Source organism: Apteryx mantelli, chromosome 1, assembly GCF_036417845.1.
Source record: "Apteryx mantelli isolate bAptMan1 chromosome 1, bAptMan1.hap1, whole genome shotgun sequence".
Taxonomy (NCBI): Eukaryota; Metazoa; Chordata; class Aves; order Apterygiformes; family Apterygidae; genus Apteryx; species Apteryx mantelli.
Genome location: NC_089978.1, coordinates 146,211,830 through 146,235,779, shown reverse-complemented (window position 1 = coordinate 146,235,779; position 23,950 = coordinate 146,211,830). Strand labels below are relative to the sequence as shown.

At 41.5% G+C, this 23,950-nt stretch overlaps 1 protein-coding gene across 1 annotated transcript in view; it reads right to left on the bottom strand.

Annotated features, from left to right (window-relative positions):
• ITPR2 (inositol 1,4,5-trisphosphate receptor type 2) overlaps positions 1-23,950 on the bottom strand; it is a 271,787-nt gene that overhangs the window by 46,861 nt on the left and 200,976 nt on the right. Inside the window, exons 45-47 of the mRNA XM_067305912.1 lie at positions 22,904-23,023; positions 2,658-2,765; positions 1,108-1,300 (exon numbers count right to left, since the gene is read on the bottom strand). Of these exons, the coding sequence (XP_067162013.1) occupies positions 1,108-1,300; positions 2,658-2,765; positions 22,904-23,023 (421 nt within the window). The remainder of the gene's footprint in view (positions 1-1,107; positions 1,301-2,657; positions 2,766-22,903; positions 23,024-23,950) is intronic.

Sequence of the window (23,950 nt, the reverse complement as noted above, 5' to 3'; positions counted from 1 at the left end):
CTCCCTGCTGCTCTGCCCATAGATCCTATTCTTCACTTCCTTCCTAATCAGTTGCATGATGCTGCTGTGAGCTGCTAAAACAGCTGATGTCTGCCACCCCAGCGGCATCTGCATCTGAACAGTAAATGAAGTGATCGCTCTCATATATTTTTGTATACATACATACATAGCTAATACATACAGTTCTTCCTTGTCTCTCAAGGGTATTGTACACAGTCCATTAGTTTGTAGGTTTGATTCTCTGCTCCAGACACAGAGGGCACAGCTGCCAGTTCCTGCACGGTGGGAGCCACCACAACAACCAGACAGGACTCCCCACGTGCAGCAGTGACTGCGGCCCCACTCCCAAGCTTGCAGCGAGGGTCAGCAAGGAGCCGTCATGCCCACCGGGGCACTGGACAAGACAGTCACGGTGCCAGGCTTGGTATCACTGCACCTCCTGTTCGGGACCCTGCTTTGATCCGCCCCATGAGCTTGACGGGGCCCATCACATCTGCAGGCTGCAGATGGCTTGGGAAGGTATGTTTGCCTCACCTGCCACCACGGGACCCTGGCCGGTGAGGGCTGGCAGACCAGGACGTACCGCAGCCCCATCAGGCAAGGTTGATGTCAACTGGCAGAGGGGAACCGACTCCACAGGAGTCGAACTGATTTAAAGCAGCTGAGGTTCTGGTGAGAGATGTTTTTAAGTGAATGACATTTACAAGTTTTTAAGTGGTCTTTTAGGAATCTGCAAACCTCAAATATGCAGCTACACATGTTTTTGCTAAATATTAGGGGCCTTGGCTTAATTAGGTGCAACTCTATTGACTTTAGTGGAGCTACACCCACTTCACCCAGCCCTCAATTTAGCTTTTGGAATCCAGAATATCATCTTGAACACATTACTTATTAGTAACTGCTCCATATTATGTCTCTTTTTTGGCGGCATGCAAGTGTCTCTGCTGACCTGCACTCACAGGCTCTGAACAGTTTTGCCTGTTGCAATATCAGAGTGACCAGAGAAAATAAAATTATTAAAATGGAAAATATCTGAAGGCTTAAATGTAGGGTTTTTAGCATAATTAAGGCATCTTAGAACCAATTTTTTGAAACTGCAATACTTACTCCGAATTTTCTTTTGCCATTTCATTTCATTGTACAGATCCTCTGTCTGTTGGAAAAAGTCATTCACTTTGCTCCCTTGCTCATCTCTTTCTGTTGTATTGAATACACGACTTTTGGATTCTCGAGTCAGGAATTCACAGATATTAGGGACAGGGAAGACAATCTGTTCCATTGTTCTATCATGGCGAACAATCTATAAATAAAAGGTACATTTTTTTTCAGGATCAGTGAATCAGTGACTTTCCAATCATTCTGTCATTTCTTTTCTTGCTCACAGCTCCCTTCTTATTTATAAATTAATGTAGAAGTTATTCAAACATTTCAGTGAGCCAATTAATCCTAAAACATAAAGTAAAACTGCATTTCTGTCTTCAAAAGCCTACCTGAAAATAAGGTGATAAATAAGTGCTTCAAGCAAAACCTAGCTCCAAAACATCCCCCAAATTTTAAAAATATTCCAGTTTGGAATGCTTCAACTTTGCAACGGGTTGAAGCAAATCTCTCCCAGTAAACACTGCCCCACAGTCAGGGAACTTCCACCCACCCTGCGGTGATGCAATGGGACCAGTATGAGGCAAACAAGATGGCCCAGGGTGCCAGAGAAGGGCCCCAGCAGTGACCTGCCCTGACGGCAGACAGGACAAGACGGGCCTGAGGCGCTTGCATCAGATGGCTCCCCAGGCACACGAGCTCAGGGCCAGTGCAGACAGGCCTTGGAGCCCACAGAGCTCTCAAGGAACTGGAAAGAGTTGGGAAATCTATTAGCTCAGGGTCAAGTTGGGCCTGTGGCAATTGCCCTGTACAGTTTTCCTGCTCAGCCAATTTTGGACTTGATACCTCATTTCCACAAGAGAGCCAGATACCTCTCCTTTCTACAGTCTCTCGCAGCAGCTGCCTTTGTACCCTAGAAATTCTTTTGTTTAAAGCCTCTAAGGACTACAGATACTTTGGTTCCTAACTCCTATCTTCGTGCCTAAAATCCCATGAAATCTGCAAGAGCACAGGAACTGATACAAGAGTTAAGAGCCTAAATATCTCTGTGGATCTTGATCTAAACCCAGTCCATGGCAGGGGTAAAGTTTAAAATAGAGAACAGAACTGATGAACCAGCCCAAGCCTTGCTCTTTTAAACAAAAGCCATACTGAATTTCTACACCACTTCAAAACCTCTTTGTACTGCAGCCAAACTTTTAATTTGATCAGTTAGCATCACTGCCTTTGAAACTCATGATTATTTATTTGAATGATGTACCATACAAGATTAATCTTGACTCTGTGGCACAGCTACTATCCACAGTCATTATTTTCCTAACAAAAAAATGTTAACACACAGGAAGCTACTGTAAACCAAGTATTTGAAGCCACTTTTGACATAGGTGCATCCTTTTCTCTCCCATAGCCAAAAGTGTATCATTAAATTTTTTCCTTTCCATAAATAATCTACACCATTCGAATAAGCTTTGCTGTTCAGAAGTGCAAAAAGAAGCAATACACCATGCATAAGATGCAAACTTGTCTCATATTCAACTTTACAGTGAGTAATCCTTTACCTCTATCTGTGCCGTATGATTGGCGTAATACCTCAAGGCTTCATCTCCTTCATCTGGATCTGACCCTGGCTTCAGCATCTGCTGCAATGTTTTATTGTGGCGAGCCAACTAGAAAAAGAAAAAAAATCTGATTTATGTCCTGCTGCTATGTTTTCAACTTTATCATCTCCACTTAACTAACACAAATCCTGCTCCCCCACCCCCATATACTTACATGCTCAACTCAGTGGGGCTCTTTCCACAGATAACAACAAAAATGCAATTACTTGAGAACAATAGAAATGATTTAGCCTTAAAAGTCAGCAGCAAGTCTTCGGCTGAGATTCATGAAAGGCAGCTTAGTCTGCAGCCTAGATGGTTTTCAGAGGGCTTTTGACAAATGCCAAAAACTTAGACTGAATGTTTCTTTTCACTTTAGTTTAGACATAAAATTTGCATACCTCTGACCAGGCAATTACATTTATGATTAAATTTTCTCTGTCATTTCAGGCGGCTAAACTGTTCTTCATCATATTGTAGCAAGAGATTTCAAGGCTGCCTAGGTACTTACCTAATTATTTCAGACGCAGCTGGACCACAGTGGTGGGCAAATATATTCATACTATACAGTGTATATACACAGCATAAATATATGTGTACATACATAAATACAAATATCTCCTACAAATTTTTGCGAATTATATAATTTATATGATTCATACAGCACTTCAGATCTTGTTGAATACTAAATATTTAAAATGCTTCATAAGTGCACAAAGTTTACTACCGAGAGTAACGAAGGCATTCACAATGTCTCTTAGCTCAGTGAGAAGCACAGACCTAATTAGAAGATGTGAAGAACTGCTACTAAAAAAGGTAATTTTCCCTAGATCATAGTGAGTGCTTTTCACCCAGCAACTCTGAGGCGCTTTACCCAGGGGGGAATTACAAGTTCCCTCGTTTTCAGGTGGGGGAAACGGAGGCATGGAAAGGCTACATTGCAAACATGAACCAGGTCTTCTGCATCCCAGTCTAGTGAATCATTCATTAGATCATAACAGACCAGATGATACAAACATTAGATAGGAGGCAGACACAGTCCTCAAAATGGCTATGGGAATAAGGCTTTGAACAAGGTTTTGTACTACTGATGATCACCCGAGATGATGGGTCAGAACTGCAGCAAGTTAAATAAAGCAGTATGTTGAGATGCTATAAAATAATTAAAAATTAACAAAAAGAGTCTCAGAGATCAAGTCTAAAAGTAGCAAGGGACCTAACCAGATACTGTAATAATCTAACCAGCAAGCGATCACACTTGCTCCTAAGTCATTTAGATATTTGCAAGTTTCACCTTCCCTGTTTTTTCCAAGGTGGGGAGATACATACACAATTTCTGCCATTTATTGAAGTTCCCCAGAATCTGCTGGTCAAATTACTTTCTTTTCTGAATCTAGATATAAACTTATGAATTAAAGATGGCTATTAAATTGAACATCAGAAAGCAAGAGAATAACAGACAAGAATATTCAGGAAGAATAAATGTATTTCTTACAAATTCCTCAAGAATGGAAGCCTGCTCTGCCTTGACAGTAGAGCACTGAACCAATGTGGTGGAACATCAGTCCTTTAAAGGGGTCACCAGCAGATACTTCACAGAGAGATGCAAAAAAACACATGATGGACAACTACAGAGCAATATTTTTTCCATCACTGACAGATTTCTGGTCTGAATTATTACTTTTTTACTCTATCTACTACATGCATGGATAGTTTCATTACACATATTAATACCTTACCACCTTCCACATATTTTTAAGGCTAGGCAAGACCATTAAGATTCAGTAACCAGTTCTCCTCCTTCACACAGGCCATATAACCTGATCCAGTAGTGTTTATAGTAAGCCCATAACCTCTGCTTAAATGGATAACCCAAATTTGTTTTCTATAGGTATTTTGCATCTCCCTCAGTATATACTCTAGTATAATGGAGAAACAAGATGAGCTTGTAGGAACATGGTAACTACTGTTTAAAAATTCCCTTTACACAGTGGTACTATTTTTGCCTTTCAGCTTTATTGAATATCCCTCTGCTTCTGTACTTGAGAAAGGGCAAGCAAGAGCACCCAGTTCACCTTCTCTATATCATTCATCATTCTGTACATTACTGTCACGTCCTCTCCTATTTGTCTCTTCTTTAAATTAAAACAATCCTATCTTTTCCATCCCTCCTCTAACAGAAAACTCTGTGACTCAATTACTTTCATTGTCCATCTCCTAATGCTCTTTACTTCGGTTACATCTCTTCTTTAAGATATGAAGAATAGAACTGGCTAGAGAGAATGCAATCACACCTTGCTTGGAGTGACAAATTAGCACAACCAGAGGCAAATATAGTCCCTTTGTGCCATCTTCTGTACAGAGGAACTTCACCTGTATATTGGCCCTTTTTCTCAATTGTCAACTCTAAAGATTTTCAGTTTTCTAGTAAATGACAAGTCAGGGATGTATGGGTAGTTCTTCTCATGTTGAAATAATGCCAGCTTGGAGAAAGGGACATGTATAGATTCAGAAATTTCCATTAGCATGAAGAAAAACTTCATTTACAGACATAGTCACAGTAGTACACTGAAAAGAAAATACCATTTGTAAGCCATATGCAATGTCAAGGTACTGATTTTTCATGTGCTTTTACCTGTCAGTAATTTTTACTGTAACAGTATCTCTTGCTAAATACCAGTAACCAAAGTCCCATTATGATACAGGCTAGAAGAGACCAGCATCTCAGCCATCCCGTGTTGCAATGGGACTGACTAGTGCAGTACATTACCTTAACAGACTTGGTGATCTGAGACAGCGCTGATGCACTGTATATCTCACTGTCAGGTTTCACGTGAACAGTAGCCACGTACTTTAAAACCACGTGCATTCAGTGATCTTCACCGTACTATTAGACTGTGCTTTCAGGGACAGACCGTCTTTTGCTTCTGGGTATACAGAGCCTAGCACCATAGCTGGGGTTTCTTGACACTAACCCTAGACAAAACGATCTGAAGAACGGGTCAGGGACCTGTGTGCTAGCGCCATGGCTGCCGCAAAGGTGCATCAGAAACAACTAGGAATTGCTGACCCAGCTGAAGAAACTACAGCAGATTTCAAAAAGAAAACCTATATAAAGCTGTCACTAGTAGTGCTAGACAATAAGTGGACGTAACATCATTTCTTTCTGCTTCCCCATCTCTCCGTATCCATTTACCTCCTGTAGTCTAGACCTTCAGTCAGTAATCTCAGGGACAAAGAGTCTATCTCTTCATTTTCTGCTTGTACTGCAGTTCTTACGTGGGATGGATTTCTCTACATTGCCACAGTAATAATAAGTACTGTTAATACTGTTGGGTTGCCACAGCTACATCAATGAAAGAACGGTGCGGACAGCAACCTTTGAGAGCTCAGATATGAAGCAGAGGCCCCAAATAAGAGACAGAACAGACTTATAAATGCTATGCTATTTGGCAAATACAGTGTTTTCTGAAGCTCTGCTTTCATGAGCCTTCTTTTGTCCTGTAATGAACTCAAAGGGCAAAAAGGACTGTATCAACAGACTCCTGGATCTGTGCAGGGCTTTCTCTGAGATCAAAGACAGAGCAATGAAAATAACAATGCAGTGACAAATCATGAACCTAAAATATGGAAAGTTTATCCAAACTAGTAAGACACTCTAGGTGACAGCCAGTGATTGGCATGTAAAGGCAGTGCAAGCTCCAATTGGCATTTGTCTCATATCTAACTTCTGTGATGCAGTTAACTGTTATTTCCAAAGTGCAGCACAAATCTTTTGGGCCAGCTGAAGGACAATACCCTGGATGTGCAACAGCAACTATAGTAAAAACAGCCCCACTTATGTTTGCAAAGAAAAGCTCAAAAATGTGTGGCAATCACAACTGATACAAAAATAACCATGGCTAGAGCCTGAATTTGCAGAAAGCCTGAAAAAAATCAACTCTGAAGAGAAAACTCTCTCAGTCAGTCAGTCATTCATCCATCAACTATGCCAGTGATGATATTTTAAATGTCAACACTGGAGAGTGTTTTCCTACTCATCAAGGCATATGAGGAAGGGGAAGCAATAACATATAATGCAACAGTGATTTCCAAAGAGGGGAAGTGTAAAGCAAAAGCTATATGAATTAAGATCATTTGGCTTTCAGTCAATTCCCAAGGAGGGACTGTTGTTCATCTTCTTGAAAGACTTTTTGCTTCAAAAATTTGGAAAATACTGTCATACACATTAGTACAAAATGTGAAAGATTTAGGACAGACCAAGAACACTGATGACATTAATACAGATAAATGACAGAATTACAAGTAGTATTCCATCTAAACTCCTCACACAAAATGATTATAAAATCAGATGTGCTGGTCATTTGGGATTCCATACATAATCAGCAGTGTGGAAAAACACAGCACACACACTTTTTGTCATTAACAACATATGGGTTTCCTGCAGCCTTTTTGTTTTAAAGTCAAGATTTCCTTGAACTAAAATGCAGTTATTTAATGCTCTCACAGAAGAAGTGATTTAAAGCTGTCAACATTCCTGTCATCAGTCTGTCAATAATTTATTGTTTTGGAATACTAGATTGGTTTGACAAAATATGTATATATATAAAAAATATATGTGTGTGTGTGTGTGTGTGTGTGTGTGTGTGTGTGTATGTAAAAATTTCTAGGAAAAGGGGAAGTAACTCTTCATTTGTCATTATCTCTGTAAAACACAGACACCTTCCATATTTTTACAAGGACATGTCAGCCCCTGGTCCTAACTTGTAAATTGTAAGGGTTTCCTTCATAGCACAGTCTGCATCAGAGGCATATGAGGCCTAACCCAACACCCAGAAAGACATATGTCAAAACTGTCAAATTTACCAGGCTTTGCTTCAGGAACAGAGAAGGAGGGGAGTCCTAAAAATACAAGCTAGAAACAGCAGGTTGAAGACCCTGGGAACCTGAAGGCCTGAGATCTATTTATATTAATTTTACTCTCTAGCATTTTGAAATAACAGAACCTGTGGATAAAGTAGATTACTTTTTATGACTGGAACTGTACAGAGGCATCTAAGAGGGTGAGGCTTGTGTCTTGTAAGTGACTACAGTTTTCATCAAAGAGTCAGTTCACTGGCAATGTGTCAAATGTGTTAAACTGATTTTCTAGAAAAGGCCAAGGGAATATTACTATAAGCTCTGGATAACTGGCTGAGTAATTCAAATAAAGACACAAATAGTTTCTGTGCCTTCAAACACTTTATCTTTAAAGTATTACTACTAAGAACTACTGCAAATATCTAACAAATAGAAAAAATATTTCAGCTCTGTATACATTATCCTTGTCATCATTTCTCTTGAGTTTCTCTCCATAGTTGTAAGGCAGCAATATTATCTGTTATCTGACGGGGCAGATACCTGGTACATGGGCATAGGTGACAAGGGAAAGGCCACTGTGTGAGGCAGAAGTCAGGGACCACGCTGGCCACTGGGGCTCCTTCCAGCAAGGAGTCTGGATAAGTGGCAGGCTGGCAAGCTGCAGCACAACACGGTAGCCTCTCTGCTCTTCTGTGATCCCATGCACCAGCTTCAGCCCAGCAGCAAAACCTTTGGTTTGCCAGTCAGCCCTGTCTCACCTGTCAGGGCACAGAGGGACCACAACATGATCCTGGAAGTTCATGAACTATGGACCTCAGGAAAAATGAGGCAAGAGCTATCTGTACAGACCTTATGCCCAGTGCATGAGATCTGACAGATTTGCTGTAAATTATCTTCATATTTCTTTTGTCAGTAACCAGAAGAACTACAGTGTGGTTTGCCAGCCCAACAGCCACTGGGTCTTTCACCAGGGAGAAAAAGAGACAAAATATAACTTGCAGCAACAGTTGAATAATTGCATCTGTTCAGATTAGTTTCACCTTGCAGTGTAAACACACTCCTGCAGCTGTGGCTCATTTACAGCCACAATCCCTTCCTTTTTTTTCCCTTCCAGTCTCTTGGTTCCCAGAGTTGGGCAGTGCGAGAGCTGGTACCACCGAACCCCTTGGAAGGGGAAGCTTCAGTCATCTCACCAAACATTTCACTTTCTGCTTAGAGAGCAAGAAAGGATAAAAAGCTGCCTGGGGACTGGTAACAAAAACCCCAAGGACTGAAAAACAACAGCAAAGTCAAGGGAGTAGAAAACAGGATGTGTTAGACCCACAAGAGGGTAAGAAACAGCAAGTGAGATACTCTACCTAAGAGTGCCAGAGTCTTGCCACACAGCAGTTCCCTGCCCAGGGCAAGTGAAAAGGGTCATACTCCGCTGGTAAATAAGGAAGGAGAGAAAGCAAAGAAAAAGGAAATGTCATCTGAACCATAACTGAGCAGAAATTTGTATTCCATCTGGGTGTAGTAACAGTAATAATGACTTCTCAGCTCCCCATGTTCCAGTCAAAATTGGATGGTGTTTCTGCAACGGACAGGGCAACTTCCTTTCCAGAAGTCATAACGGTTTTATAGAGCGGCACCTTTGCACTCTACCACAAAGCAATCTGTTAACAAACATTAGGAACAGCAGGGATGGAGCAATGGGAGACTCTCAAATCAAGTATTCATTGATTTCATTTAGATGATTATACTGTACATAGAAGCCAAAAGGGTTTAGAGCTAATCTTCCCCTGATGGCTTGTGGTACATGAGGGCGCTGGGTGGTCCAGGCTCTTTGGATCCTGTTGCTGGGTCTTCCATGGCCTTGTGTAACCCCAGATACATCACCTCCCCTCCCTGGCCTCCACATGGCGTGCACTACAAAGTGTGGATAATAATGCTCTAATTCACAGGGTAGGGAGAAATAAAACACCTTGACATTATCACATAAGAGAAACCACCACAGTTAAGTGATCACTTTCAGTGCTATGTTTGCAGCCCCCATAGTCATTTCACAGCTATTTTTGCCGCGGCTTTGCTGTTCTTTTATCCCTGATGAAAGCTGGCAGAAGACAAAATGACTTGCTAATATTTCAATGAGCTTTATTTCCATTCGTGTTCTCTGTAATTTCTTTTGCAGGCAAAGCTTACTTGTAAAAAAATATATATATTAAGGGTGCATGTGTGGGAAAGTTCAGGTCTGTGGATAAAATATGTGTTACAAGAAAAAAAAATTAATTTGGGTGTGTGGGGGGTGGTGGTAAAAGAATTAAATTATAGAACAACAGCCATGCCAGGCTACATGTACATTGTAACGGGTAGCACTGCCTAAATGAGCCAAACTGGCTCATGGCATGCATTGGTCACATCTGGGTTTGGCATACACTAATCATACTGAGCAGAGGACGTGAACGTTGGTATGCAATCAGGAGGGTTACAACAGAGTAGGACAGCTGCACTCACAGATTTTTCTCCTGAGAGTACTGTAAGAAAAATTTGGGGGAATGAAGAAAGGAAGGACATGAGCAGATGATGGAAGAGTCAGGCATGAATGAGAAGGTTCAATGGAGGTGGAGCATAAAGAGAGCAGAGTTACTAGAGCCAGTTTTCTTCACAGCATAACAAGGAACAAGATCTCAGCCACACGCAACCCCTGTGAAAAGCAGGTAAAACACTACACTCAAAATAAGAGCTTACTAAAACACCAACTTTGTACAGATCCAGTCAGAAAAAGACCAAGAAGAGCAACAGACCAAAAACCATATGGATCCCAAATCCACACAACAAGAGAACTGTTCACCTCTTAGAGCCACCAACACTTTATATACCTATAAAGTACATATATATAAACTTGAGGTAACTTGAGCTGGGAATGGCACACCCTTTCCAAGACTCTCAAAAGTCTTTTGCTGTCAAGCACTTTCCTTTCTAGGCCTCTGTTCTTATTCTGAACAGTAGCTGTCTGCAAAATATCTATCTACAGCTAACATGTGGCTTCTAAAAAGAAGAAATGCTAGTTATCTGCACAGGCAAAAGAAGCAACTGCTTATGACTCTGCTATTTTGAGGGCAATGCAATGAGGGGAACCACAGGTCTTTTAAGTCCTAGGTATGGCCTTATTTCCTTCTCTAAGCCATGAGACCAGAAGAAGCAGCTGATTGCCAGTCAACCTTCCTTCCTCTAGTAGCAAGAGTAGAGCAGAAAATAACACATGGTTGATACTTCCAGAATGGGTTCCTCCCTTTCTCTTGGGTCTACCCAAACTACATGGAAACCAGCCAAGTCTCTGATTTGAGGTGTGAGACTTGCACCCCCAGCTCCCTCCTCATCCTCTCTCTGTCTTAACCCCATCTCATGCATTTGCAGCATAGTGCCACAGCAGCTTTCCCACACTGTGACTCCAAGCTGAATGCAGTTCACCAGCCTGATCAATGATATACCACCAGCTCTATCACATGCAGGTTGGCCTGGAGGAGTGTCATTAGCACTTGTACAGGCTGTGATGAGCCGTCCATCTACCTTCAAAGCAGCTCAGTAAAGAGGCATAAATCCTCAACTGCAACTTGGTACCATGGCTCAACCTCCATGATTCCAGTGCTTGAGATATGGCCATTATGCGGTCCTCTGAGAGAGGTCTTTGTTGTTATAGCAACAGCGAAGTAACAGGTCTGTTCATAGCCAATCTTGTTAGGATCCCAGCTCTTAAACAGGTTATTTCCGTAACACACAGAAAACAGTAATTTGGTCATTTAAGGTCAAAATCATATCAGATTAAAGCAGGAGGTAGGCAGCTGAAGCTGCATTCTGTCAAACTCACAAGAGACTTGTATTTTCTAGTCTATGCAGGGGTCTGATGTATATATTTTGTGGGGTAGGAAATAGGACAGTTACCAGGCATGGAGAGGGACAGGAGATGAGAAGTCTCCGTTCTTATGACTACAGTTGTAAAACTTTCCAGCAGTTTCAATCATCTTGCTGGATGTGTGCCTTACCCTCCAATTAGCAAAACTATATATATATATATTTATTTATTTATTTAAAGCTACTTTAGGGGCATAGAAACAGAAGAGAAAGTGAAATGGTGAGTTACTCTTTCCAATTCTGTATTATGACTGCAGTCCTCAAGACAGCAGTTTCACCTGGTTCCTTTGAAGTAGTAGTGCATAAGGGGAGAGTAAAAAGAAAAGCTGAATTTCATATCACATCAATAGATCAATAACTAATGCTGCTTTACCTGACCAGCTAGCAGCTAAATGGTGCTCTGCAGACAGACACATAGGAAAAAAAAAGACTGAAAAGACCACGTCACATTCAAGGCTACCACAGATCATCAGTCATACTAGTTATGTCAGCCCCATCCCAATGCAATGATCCAAAGGAAGGAAAAAACACCGGGGAAAAAGAATTCTGAAAATCCTTGCCCATATATAACAGAAGAGAAACCATTTCACAGAATCACAGAATGGTTGAGGTTGAAAGGGACCTTTGGAGATCATCTAGTCCAACCACCCTGCTCAAGCAGGGTCACCTAGAGCACGTTGCACAGGATTGTCTGAGTATCTCCAAGGAAGGAGACTCTACAACCTCTCTGGGTAACCTGTTCCAGTGCTCAGTCATCCTCACAGTAAAGAAGTTTTTCCTCATATTCAGATGGAACTTCCTGTGTTTCAGTTTGTGTCTGTTGCCTCTCGTCCTACCGCTGGGCACCCCCGAGAAGAGTCTGGCCCCATCCTCTTTTCACCCTCCCTTCAGATACCTATACACATTGATAAGACCCCTTCTCAGTCTTCTCTTCATCAGGCTGAACAGTCCCAGCTCTCTCGGCCTTTCCTCATAGGAGAGATGCTCTAGTTCCTTAATCATCTTTGTAGCCTTTGCTGGACTCACTCCAGTAGCTCCATGTCTCTCTTGCACTGGGGAGCCCAGAATTGGATGCAGTACTCCAGATGTGGCCTCACCAGGGCTGAGGAGAGGGGGAGGATCACCTCCCTCGACCTGCTGGCAATGCTGTTCCTAATGCACCCCAGGATACCATTGCTTCTTGGCCACAAGAGCACCTTGCTGGCTCATGCTTAACTTGGTGTCCACCAGCACTCCCAGGTCCTTCTCGGCAGAGCTGCTCTCCAGCAGGTCAACCCCCAACCTGTACTGGTGCATGGGGTTATTCCTCCCCAGGTGCAGGACCCTGCACTTGCCTTTGTTGAACTTCAGGAGGTTCCTCTCCTCCCACCTCTCCAGCCTCTCCAGGTCTCTCTGAATGGCAGCACAGCCTTCTGGGGTATCAGTCACTCCTCCCAGTTCTGCATCATCAGCAAACTTGCTGAGGGTGCACTCTGTCCCTTCCTCCAGGTCATTGATGAATAAGTTGAACAAGACTGGACCCAGTACTGACCCCTGGGGGACACCGCTAGCTACAGGCCTCCAACTAGACTTTGCACCACTGATCACAACCCTCTGAGCTCTGCCATTCAGCCAGTTCTCAGTCCACCTCACTGTCTGCTCATCTAGCCCATACCTCATCAGCCTGCCTCTGAGGATGATATGCAAGAGTGTTGAAAGCCTTACTGAAGTCAAGGTAGACAACATCCACTGCTCTGTCTCATCTACCTAGCCAGTTATTCCATCATAGAAGGCTATCAGGTTGGTTAGGCATGATTTCCCTTAAATTTCTTCCACTCCAGGTTGATCAGATGCTTATCCATGTGCAGGTCTGCAGCTGTTTTTCTGCTGTTATACTACAGGTGGTCATAAGCAACTGACCACCTTATTTTTGCAGCTGTTAACACTAAATTTCATAGCTGGACACTTCTGATCGGTCACTCTTACTGCTGCCTCAGAAAAAGTGTGAGGTGGACCTTTATTTTCAGTTTTCTGTGCTGTGTGAAATAAGTGAAGTAAAGAGGGTGGCAACTGAGGTAGTTCTGCCTATTTGTAGATTACAAGTTCAGACCTTGTCTATTTTGGAAAACTATTTACTGAGATACCTAATTAAATTATGACATCAGAAGAAATGAGAATTAAAACTGAGCAACTGTGAGGAACAGACATATTTTGACACTCTGATTAATGCTCTTTATTTTTGTTAACCTGTAATTACTTCAGTGACTACTGAACGATTGAAAGGAGAAAAAAAGAATGTCTTTGTTAGAGAAGACCTCCCCCCTGTTTTTAATTAAGGTGTAGGATTTCACAATACAGATATCTGAGGTCTATTAGAAATGCTCTGATAATATTAAATAAGACCAGACTCCACTTTCATGATATTTCCAAGGTTACCCTTGGAAAATCAAACAAACAAACAAACAAAGCAAGTTCCTCCTAGCTCAGAATAAAATGTTTTAGACCTGCTTTATATATGAGAAAAAAAGCACTTCAGTTCATTTGAAGGTCACCTCTAATGGAAAAGCCCCAGTTGTGCCTTCAGAGGAAGACTTCACCTACAGTAGACAAGTTACAGTTCAGCCCTTTGTGTACTACAGCTTTCTTAATAAGGGGTGTTTGCTGCAATATGAACAAAGTAAGTAGCTATATTACATACATTTCCAAGTAGACAATATGTATGCATTGTGGTTGAGGGCAACTGAAAGTGCAGTCTACTTTGCAGAGTGACTTTGTAAAGATCGCACTGCGAGGTTCCACATTTACTGTCTCTCAATGGCTTCTGCATCAAGTTTATGCAGTTTACAAGTAAAATATTGGTTTTTCTTTCTACTTAACTCTTATCCATGCGAACTCAGCCAGAAAGCTGAAAGTCAGGCTGTGCTCTTTTTGGCCAATATATTGTCACTCTAACAAAGATTATGCAGGCCAAATGCTAATGGGAGCTCTAGGGTAAGAGTAGGATTTGAGGATATGGGTCAAGTTCTCTCCTAGTGTAGATCAATACAGCTTACCTCCCCCTTCAGTGGTGATAACCCCATAAAGACCAGTTGAGGATCCATAATCCCATGAAGACCAGTTGGAAATCTGGTCAAATGAGGACCTTTTTTACAATGGGAAGCTAAGTAACAACACTGCTGGTGATACAGAACCAAAGGAGAACTCAAGTTGTTCTCCCCAGCCCATGCTGCTTCAGATAGCAATAAAAAGGTAATGTGTTTATCACTAATATAGGAGTGTAAATAGAGCCTGTGAGCAGAAAATGTCTTCAGTAAGACTATGTCATTACCCCACAGCCAGTTTTCAGAGTAAAACCACAGACTAACGTGAAGATTTCACAATGCAGACATTTGACAAAGAAAAGATATTTCTTCTGGTGTAACGTTTGGGCCCTGACACCAATAAAACATATTTCCCAATGACAAAAATCTTGTAAACCACAAAACACAAGGACACAGGACTACAGAAGTTAAAGATAGAAGAAAAAACCCACAAAACAGAAATAGTACAGCCACCTGTGTGTTAGGGCAATGCACAGTTACCACAGCCATACAGGATGTATCCCTCATTAATATCACATATAATAAAACATACATATGTGTACAATATACATTTGATCTTATCCTAGGGATCTAGGACCAGGAAAATAAAAATAAGCTACAACCTTTCTGGCCAGCCGACAGTGAAAAGCTCTAGCTTGGATCCCAGCAACTCTCAGCAGTCCAAGTCAATAGGACTCAAAAGGACAAACGGAGGTCCCCATTTGGATCCCTATCAAAGTCACAACAGGACTCTGAGGTAAAAGTTTTCAAGATGAAGGGGAGGAAACGAAACAATCGAAGGACAAGTTGCCAAGGTTTTAACCTGAGACCTAACAGCGAAGGACAAGTTGCCAAGGTTTTAACCTGAGACCTAACAGCAGCCACAGACATTTGTTTAATCTTTCAGGTGCTCATTAGTGTCAAGCCCCTGTGGCAGCCTCCATACTGTCTCTCTGTACTGTAGCTGGCTGAAGGTAGAGTTATATACCATCCTAATGAGCTGCAAGGAGGGTGATGTGCGTCATTGGCTTCTGTTTCAATCTTGGCAATCTAAGTGTAAAAGCCTTGCAACAGCTTCTGATTCTGCTGACATTTAATTAGCCAGTGTCATTTTGATGCCATAGCCTGTCTCATCAGGATGATAACTACAAAACAACATGTGGAGCATAAAAGTTCTATGAGAAGTTTCAGGTCTGGCAGCCAAGGATACGAGTCCCCTGACAGTCATGGTTCCTGGGACTGGTCCCCATTAGCCCTTTGTTTTGGCACTGCTATCAGCAAGAGCTTCTCTGTTACAGCGACAGAAACAAAAAACAAAAAACTGCAAGCCTCAGCAAAGCCTTGCAAAAAACTGCATCCTTTAGCTTTAAAATTCTACCTGTCCTGCAGAAAGGGAGCATCTTTTTGCACAAACTCAGAGCTATTCATCCTGAAGGACAGGTTTGATTCTAAAATATCAGCTGTGCAGTGCCATTCTTATGAACCATGCGTAATAAGGCAGAGTCCCAACTTTCATCAGGACTCCACGACTTACAGTGAAGGCATGCTGAGTCGTACAAGCCAGGAGGTTTACGTCCACATGGCCAGCACCAGCTTAGGCTCAGGACACCCATGCTCTGCTTGGGCAGGTCCAAGCTCTGCATATCTGCCAGCGAGCAGGGCTGGAAGGAGCTCAGTCCAGCCTGTTCCTGATTCACCTGGATTGCAAGAATAAGAGCTTGGCCTGACTCTTGGCACTAATGTATTGAGTCTGTTGTTCTCAAAAGAGCTCTGGAGCATAGGCTGAGGCTGCCTGTTTATGAGAGCTTAGCTTACAATGTGAATGATGAGCAGGTCTAATCCTAAATGGGCATTCAGCCCTCAGCTAATCACCAGTATAGATATCTCCTCTTGAAGCAGTACAATTCGCAGCACCAAAAAGCTTGTACACAGACAAGGGAAACAGATGTATGAGGGAAAGCAGACACGGACACAACTAGGTTAGCACAGAGAGTCAGCAGATCAAGCTAAGCTAACTCTTAACTCAGTGCCATTTCTATTGGATCATCCTTTGACCTTAAAAGGTAGCCCTTATTATTTAAATATGTATACTACTTTTCTTCATTTGCCTTCAGGTAGTGTTGGTCAGGAGTCTTAACGATTCAGTGACCCAGTGCGGTCCCCAGATCTCAGGTCCTCCAGAGGATCCTTGCTGGAGCTGAAAGCTGCTTCCCAGCTTTCCGAGAGGATAAGCCTGCCTTGTAGAGGTAAATGATCTGGGAACACATAGTTTCTCATGAGGACAGGGAGATTCCTTTTTCAGCAGATGTTATGGGGTGGTAACAATGCCACCAAGGGGAAAGGGAAAGAAAATTTTTGCAAGGCTTTTCCACTTGGCTTCCATTCACTTCTTTCCATGGCATAACCATGATGTTATCGTCCCAGCCAGTTAATGCCCACTGCAGACCTGCTGGGCATGTAATTGGTTCCACCCACCCCTTATCCTCAAAAGCCTTCCCGATGTTTCTTTGCTGTGTTTCATGGATGGTGTTTGTAAATGCACAATATAAAGTAATTCATTTCTGCCTTCTTCCTCAGCATTTCTTTTTAAACAGCCAAATTTTGCCCCAAGTCTACCCCTGACCACAGTCACACTTCCTTCCTGCAGAACACTGTGCAAAACACCATGGCAAATCTGTTCATATCATTTCATACAAGCTATTACCACTGAATCCTTTGTCCTGACTTGAATTATATGGGGGTCAGGACAAATGGATGAATATGAGAATTCACATGTATCTTATAGCACATATTTAATAAATGTATCTTGTTTTACAGACAGAGACACACACACACGAGAAAGGGAGGACCAAGGGTCTAAGTTCATCTATCTAAATGTTAATACACAGCCAAGGAAAGGAAACCCAGCAGCTGCTCCAAGCTCCACACTAAAAATAACTACCCACAAAAAACTTACACCACCTCCCTCACATACACACTTGCCTCCATCACATTATGAAAACTCTTCCTGCCTTAACAATCCATACTATTAGCAGCACAGCAAAGTTTATTTAAAAAATATACTTTAGCATGATCTCTTTAGAAGAGTCTCGGAGTACTAATGTGCTCAGTGATTATGCATTTCTCAGCTGTCAACTGTACTACCCATTAAGTGACTATTTTCCTCATTAGTAACGTAGCTGGGATCACATGAGCATAGGAGGAAACCCAGTGTAAGAGTTAAAGCAAAGCACTGGGGATCAAGCAAGCTGTCCTCTCTTCCCATGATAGCTAATGACGTGCTGTCTACACCTATTTCTGGCTTGGTGTCTTTATCTGTAAATTGGGGTAATACCACCTACTTTAAGAGGGGGAAATGAAATTCACTAAATTATCTACTCTGATATCCTTGGAAGGAAGAGGCTAAAAAAGGGAAGATTAATTCTTTATGTACTTCCAGAACTGCTGTTGTTATTATAATTTATTTGTTCTGCTGTAACACGTAAGAGCCCCAGAACCAGGTGGTTCTAGGCACAGAACCGATGCAGAACAAAAAGGTGGTCTCAGCCCTTGCTGTACTTGAACCTGCAGGAAGATATAGAATAGCCTGAAAAGCAGAAAGCCAAAGGAAAAGGATTTGTTCTCCTTAGAGTTTTATATATCTGGATAGCTAATTTTTTTTTACAATTACCTTAAGTTTCTCCTTAATGAATACATCATACCCAAGTCTTGTTATCAAACCAATCTTATTTCAAGTGGCAAAAATACTAACTTTTTAAAAATAGTCTAAACCGTACTACTATTCCCAAATTATAAATCCACACCATCAACAATTATTACCATTTTAATTGCCTAGTTAGCAAATATTATTCATGCATATACACTGAAGTAAACATGGCAAGAAGAGATTAGTTATCTCAAGCCAAGTTCGATAAATAAATCTTGATTCTACTATTAATATACTTTAGAAAGACAATTATATAAGGCTGAAGTACTTATTTTGCTCACTCTACTGATAATTAGCACCAGAGGGGAAGGAGTATGAGTTACCCATTATCTCCAATTGCTACTGCATGCTTAGTAGTGCATCCAGCAAGAACCTTATAATTCACAGCAAAATCCTGCTTCTTTCCCCTTTATTTTAAGAACCTATCAACGAAAGAGAACTTCCAACTGTGTTAGTCTGTCAGGAGGGAGCTTGGTTCAAGCTGGTGTTTGTTTATGCGGTATACCTGCACTGGTATCAAGCAGCGTTAATTTCTTCTAACTTCATGGAGTGGAGGAAATGATTTTTCATTTTGTCTTGGTGCCATCAGGCGAATGTCATATTTATGGAAGTAGTTTTGGTACCCCCTTGGGATTTAAATACATTTTTAATTTACCCTTATAAAAGCCCCTTCTATTTACCAGGTGGTTGCAAAGGTATTGTGGAATCCAAGATCCCCCTCTCTCCAGCAAGAAGAGAGATGCTCAAATGCTTAAAATTAAGCATTTGAACAAACATTTAGCTTGTTTGAGAGTCTCAGCACATGCACCACGAAAGGAAAGACACACTAGGCCAGTACCTCTGCTGTTGCAACAGCTTTGGGAACCAGGTGGAGGGAATCACAAGGGACTGAAAACTTCATTACAGTATTGCAGTTTGCTTCTCTACTCCCTACCCGCTCACATCCTTCTAGATCAAGGACATGTCTACATAGTTCTCCAGGCAGATAAAAGTGCATTCTTCCCGTGCTCCAACCTGACTAGAAGCTATGTAAATTTATTTAATGTACTTTTGAGCCTCATGAATAAGCCCTGCTGAAAGGTTCAGTGTATTAGCTTGGGCTTCATGCCTGATTTACAGAGTTTGCATCTAGCTGAAAAACACAGAAAAACACTAAGTATTTTCTGTCTACAGAAGCACATATATGCATGCATGCAAACTATAGAAACCTGTGGTTATAACTAGTGCCTTTTCTTACTTTATAGTAATTGTAAAGAGGTCGTGAACTTCATAGAAATATTACTAACTCCAGTAAAGCTTTCTTCGTTTACAAACTACTAAAAGACTTGCTTGTAACTATCAGTTAGCAGGCTCAGGCAGTCATCTGAAAAGCCAGAGGATTTCTTTTGGCCTTTCATGATGACACGTTTTTGGTAGCCACTTAAAAACTTGTTTCTCACATTTAACTCTCATGTGCAGAAGCATCAATGTAAGGATTAAACTTTTTTGTGCTACTGTGCCAAAAGCTTTTGTAAACTCTACAGAGCCATCAATCAAGATGAAGTCTCTTTGTGGTAAGACCATTGCCTTACAAACTTTGCAAAACAAAGCGTGACCTGCTTTAGCAGGATCTTTTTGAAAAGATATCAATAAAAATACCACAAAAATTTCTTTTGATTGAAGCATGAAGAGGAAAGGTATAGCAACTGATAGAACTATCCATAACAGACCACTGGTATTCATCCAAGACTACTGTAAGAAATATGCAATGTCAAGGTCAAGGCTTGGCCCTGAGCATGGCATTTGAACAAGACACAGAAAATGGAATCTTCTCAGTAGATTTTGAAAAGAAGGACTGCGACCGCTCTCTATCTGGCAATGATAGGCTTATTTTTCCAATGCGTGACTTCAAGCACCAGCCTGTGTCACGCCTCCAAATGGCTGAAGAGGAGCTACATCTGAAATGAGCCCCTACCTCAACGGCAGGTTGCAGCAGGGGGGTGCAGCTGAGGGTAGTTCCTCATGGATAATTCAGTTCTGCTTTCTCTCAGTGGTGAGGGATAGGTTGAATAGGGAAAGTGGGGAGCAGCAGTGTCCAGAAGGCCCTCAAGTCAGTGCAGGGGAAACAGCAGAGCTATTGCACATGGCAGACTGGAGAAGGATGAAAAGATAAAGGGAAAAAAAGAGAGGAAAGAGATACATGTGGAAGAGAAGTGATAACTGTCGTGACATGGTAGATTTCACAGTCAGTATCCTACCATCATGTCCCAGGCTGCTGTGCCAACATGGGTGTGTGTGTGTGTGTGTGTGTGAGAGAGAGAGAGAGAGTGTGCAATGCATGCATGCATGCACACACGTGCTTGCATGTGTCTGCGTATGCATGTGTGGAAAGGGTTGGGAGGATGGAAAGGAGATTTAATAACAGAAATCTCAGCCTTGCTTGTGACATATTTATAACTTTCTGTGCACTGTGGGTCAAACATTTACAAGAATGCCTTTTGCTTCTGGTAAAACCAACCACAGGAAGGGCAAGGAAGGATGTAGTGGTGGCAAAATGCAGAACCCACCACAGCCCTGAAGAGTGCAACGACAAAAACTGAAAGTCTGAGCTCCCCAAAATAAACTGTCTGTGTTTGAGGGCTGTAATAGCAAAGAGGAACTCTTGGTCTTGATTCTGCTATTACAGACAGGTTTAAAAGCTGTAACTACAGCAAGCAGTCACATGCAAGTGTCAGGGAAGTGACTGAAGAGCCATGCTGGCTGTAGAAAAAAATAAGTCAGATGAAGTGTGAAATTGTAAGGAGCAGAGCAAAGAAATATTATGTAAATTAGGTCAGTGAAGTCGAGCGCAAGGCCCAGCCACCAATAAGCCACTGAGATATAGTAGAGCATAAGAGGGTGTTTAGAGAGCAGAGCCAGAAAAGGAACCAGGCAACAATGGCTTCACTGAGGAGGGACTAAGTTCACATCCTGCCCAGCCCAGAGCAAGCAAAAGGGCACACATGGAAAGAGTCTGGGGCTCAAAGATCAGCCGTCCTGTGCCAAGAATCATAGCTTTTCAATAAGAGAGGAGAGAGAAAGGCCCCATGTTGCTTGGCCTTCCATTGCCCTGTTTTGATATGGGGCTTGACATGGCTGCAAAGCTATTGTAAACAGACACGTGTACTGCACTACAGCAATGCAACAAGAGAAAATCAGTCATATTTGTAAAAAGATGGATAGTTTTACAAAAAACCAGAACCGCTCATGCCATTTAATTCTACGGAACAGGAAGGAGCTCAGCAAATTGCTGCCAAGAGCCTTACGCCACCAAACCGCCCGCCACAGCTCAGGCCTACCAAGCAGCTAAGGAGCAGCCTCCCAGGCCTGCCCAGAACCTGAACGTGTTCCCGTGGGAGGACTCGCTCCACGCTCAGCTAGCCTGTACACCCTGCGCAGGGACCTCTCTGCTAACATGACCCCAGCAGCCATTTCACATAGAGCTTTAGCCTATGTTCTACTCTCAATAGCCTCTGTGCCATGGTCACAAACCCAGTAAAGTCATTTAACAAACTGTATATAGAAGACATAAAATACTAACATTTTGATTTCGCAGGCATTTAAATTTTCATTACAAACAGTCATGCAAGGAATAGTCACACAAGGTACAGATACTTTCTTTATCTGTACAGATACTACAGATACTTTCTAAAAATTCTGTTATCATTGATGGGTGTCTTACATACAGGACTACATATGGCACAAAAGTAGAACATGGTCACCCATAACAACATAATAAAGACAAGATTTACTTATTTAAATGTGCTGCAAGCATGCAAACATAATTCAGTAACTGTTTTTCCACTTCTCACTTAAGAGAAATATTGCATAACACTAGTGCAATTATGGATTGTTTTCTTTTCTTTTTCCATTATTACTTTAATTCCTAATAACATTTAACAAGAATAATGCATGTAGAACACTCCCTTACCCCTGTTTATTTCTTTTTACTTAATTAAAAAAAAGTTTTAATGTGTCCCTTATATGAAATATCAAATTCTATCATTTCTGATATAATCAAGAAAGTCTTTTCTTTTTTCATTAAAAAATCTTTCCAATATTCTTAATACAACTTAAAAATAAAGAAACCATTTTTGATATCATCTGTTCTGAAGAATAAATATCTCATAAAATAAAAACAATCACTGTACATTCTATCTTTATCAGTACAGAAGCAAAAGTGATGAGAAAAAACTTGGAAGTACTACAATGTAATTCAAAAGAAGGAAATAGTGAAAAAGCCCAATTACTCATATTGTCTGAATAATTAATATATCTAAAATAAAATTAATCTTTTCAACTCAAATTCACTCAATATTATAATTGAAGTTGCTAATTTAAAAATAGTAGTAGTAACTTGATTTATGATTTGATTAATATAAATGAGCTGTTAATGTTAAAAAGAAGACAAAGCTAAGGGTACATTAATTGCTTTACTCTAAACCGTTATTTCACACAAACAGTCTACCAAATCCTGTAGAGTGCCTACTCCTGCAGTGAGACCGCTTCCTTGTCCTGCTATGAACATCATTCCAGATAAAATCATGTCATACGCAATCGTGAGCCAGAAGACACAAGAGGGGAAAACTTCCCTTTTTGATCAGACAGGTTTTACATGGAGTTTAAGCATGTAATGCTGTTCTAGGAGCAGTTACACAACAAGTAAGACATACCTGATGTGCCAATATATAGATATTATGGCCAACATCTTTTGGGGAGATGCCATCGTCTCCATTCTCCTCCTCATGGTCACATTCTAGACCTTGGTTATACGCGTTCTTCATCACATCCACCTGTAACAGAAACCGAACCAAGGAGAGACGAAATAACTGTCATTTTCGGGGAAAAAGAAAGCACACTGTGTTTGAACACATACACTTTGTTCAGCTCAAGCCTGGCCGGGTGCCCTGCAGTTCTAAAAGAAGAGTGAGGAGTCTGAGAAACACTTTCTGAATAAAGAAAAGCTTGAAGTATTTACGAAGCTCCAAACTGCTACATTTCTCATCAGCAAAACTTCTGCACCCATGAGAAAGGAACAGGAATGCTGAGCCTTTGTAAAAAGGTGTTTTTGCAAATGCTTTTAAGGACAGATCAACAGGTAGTGTCTTTTGGCACTTGCAGTTCAGGCACAATGTCCTTCTGGCTAGGGCAGGCTGCACAGTAACTCAGAGTTCTCCATACAGCGTAACAGAAAAAATACCTAAGCCAAAAAGGAAGGGAAGGCACAGATCCATGCAAGGTGCTGGGATTACTCAAATATTCAAAGCCTCTTAGAGAAACAAGGGGGAAAAATCCTCTTTGCCTCACGCAGGGCCTGATCCTGTGGTGGTACCTTAGGGATGGCCTCATGGTGCAGGGATGGCACCTTAGCGAAGGTGCTCTGAACCCACACAGGAGTGAATCACAGATCTCCCCACAAAACAGGTTTTCCAGCCACTGTTGTTACATGGTTAATTTGACTGGAAAAAAATTCTCCAGACTTCCATTCCAGTTTAAATTCCTGGAGACCAATACAAATACTGCACTTGTTCCAAAATACAGCCACAATTGTTTGTAACTCTTTTTTTTTGTTGTTGTTCACGAGGCAAATACATATATATACCTATATGTGGTGTGTGTGTATATATATATATATATATGTAGGTGTATATATATGTACATGTACACACACACATATTCCTGCTAGCGCTGTTTCACAAACTGTACAAGCTGAATTTCAC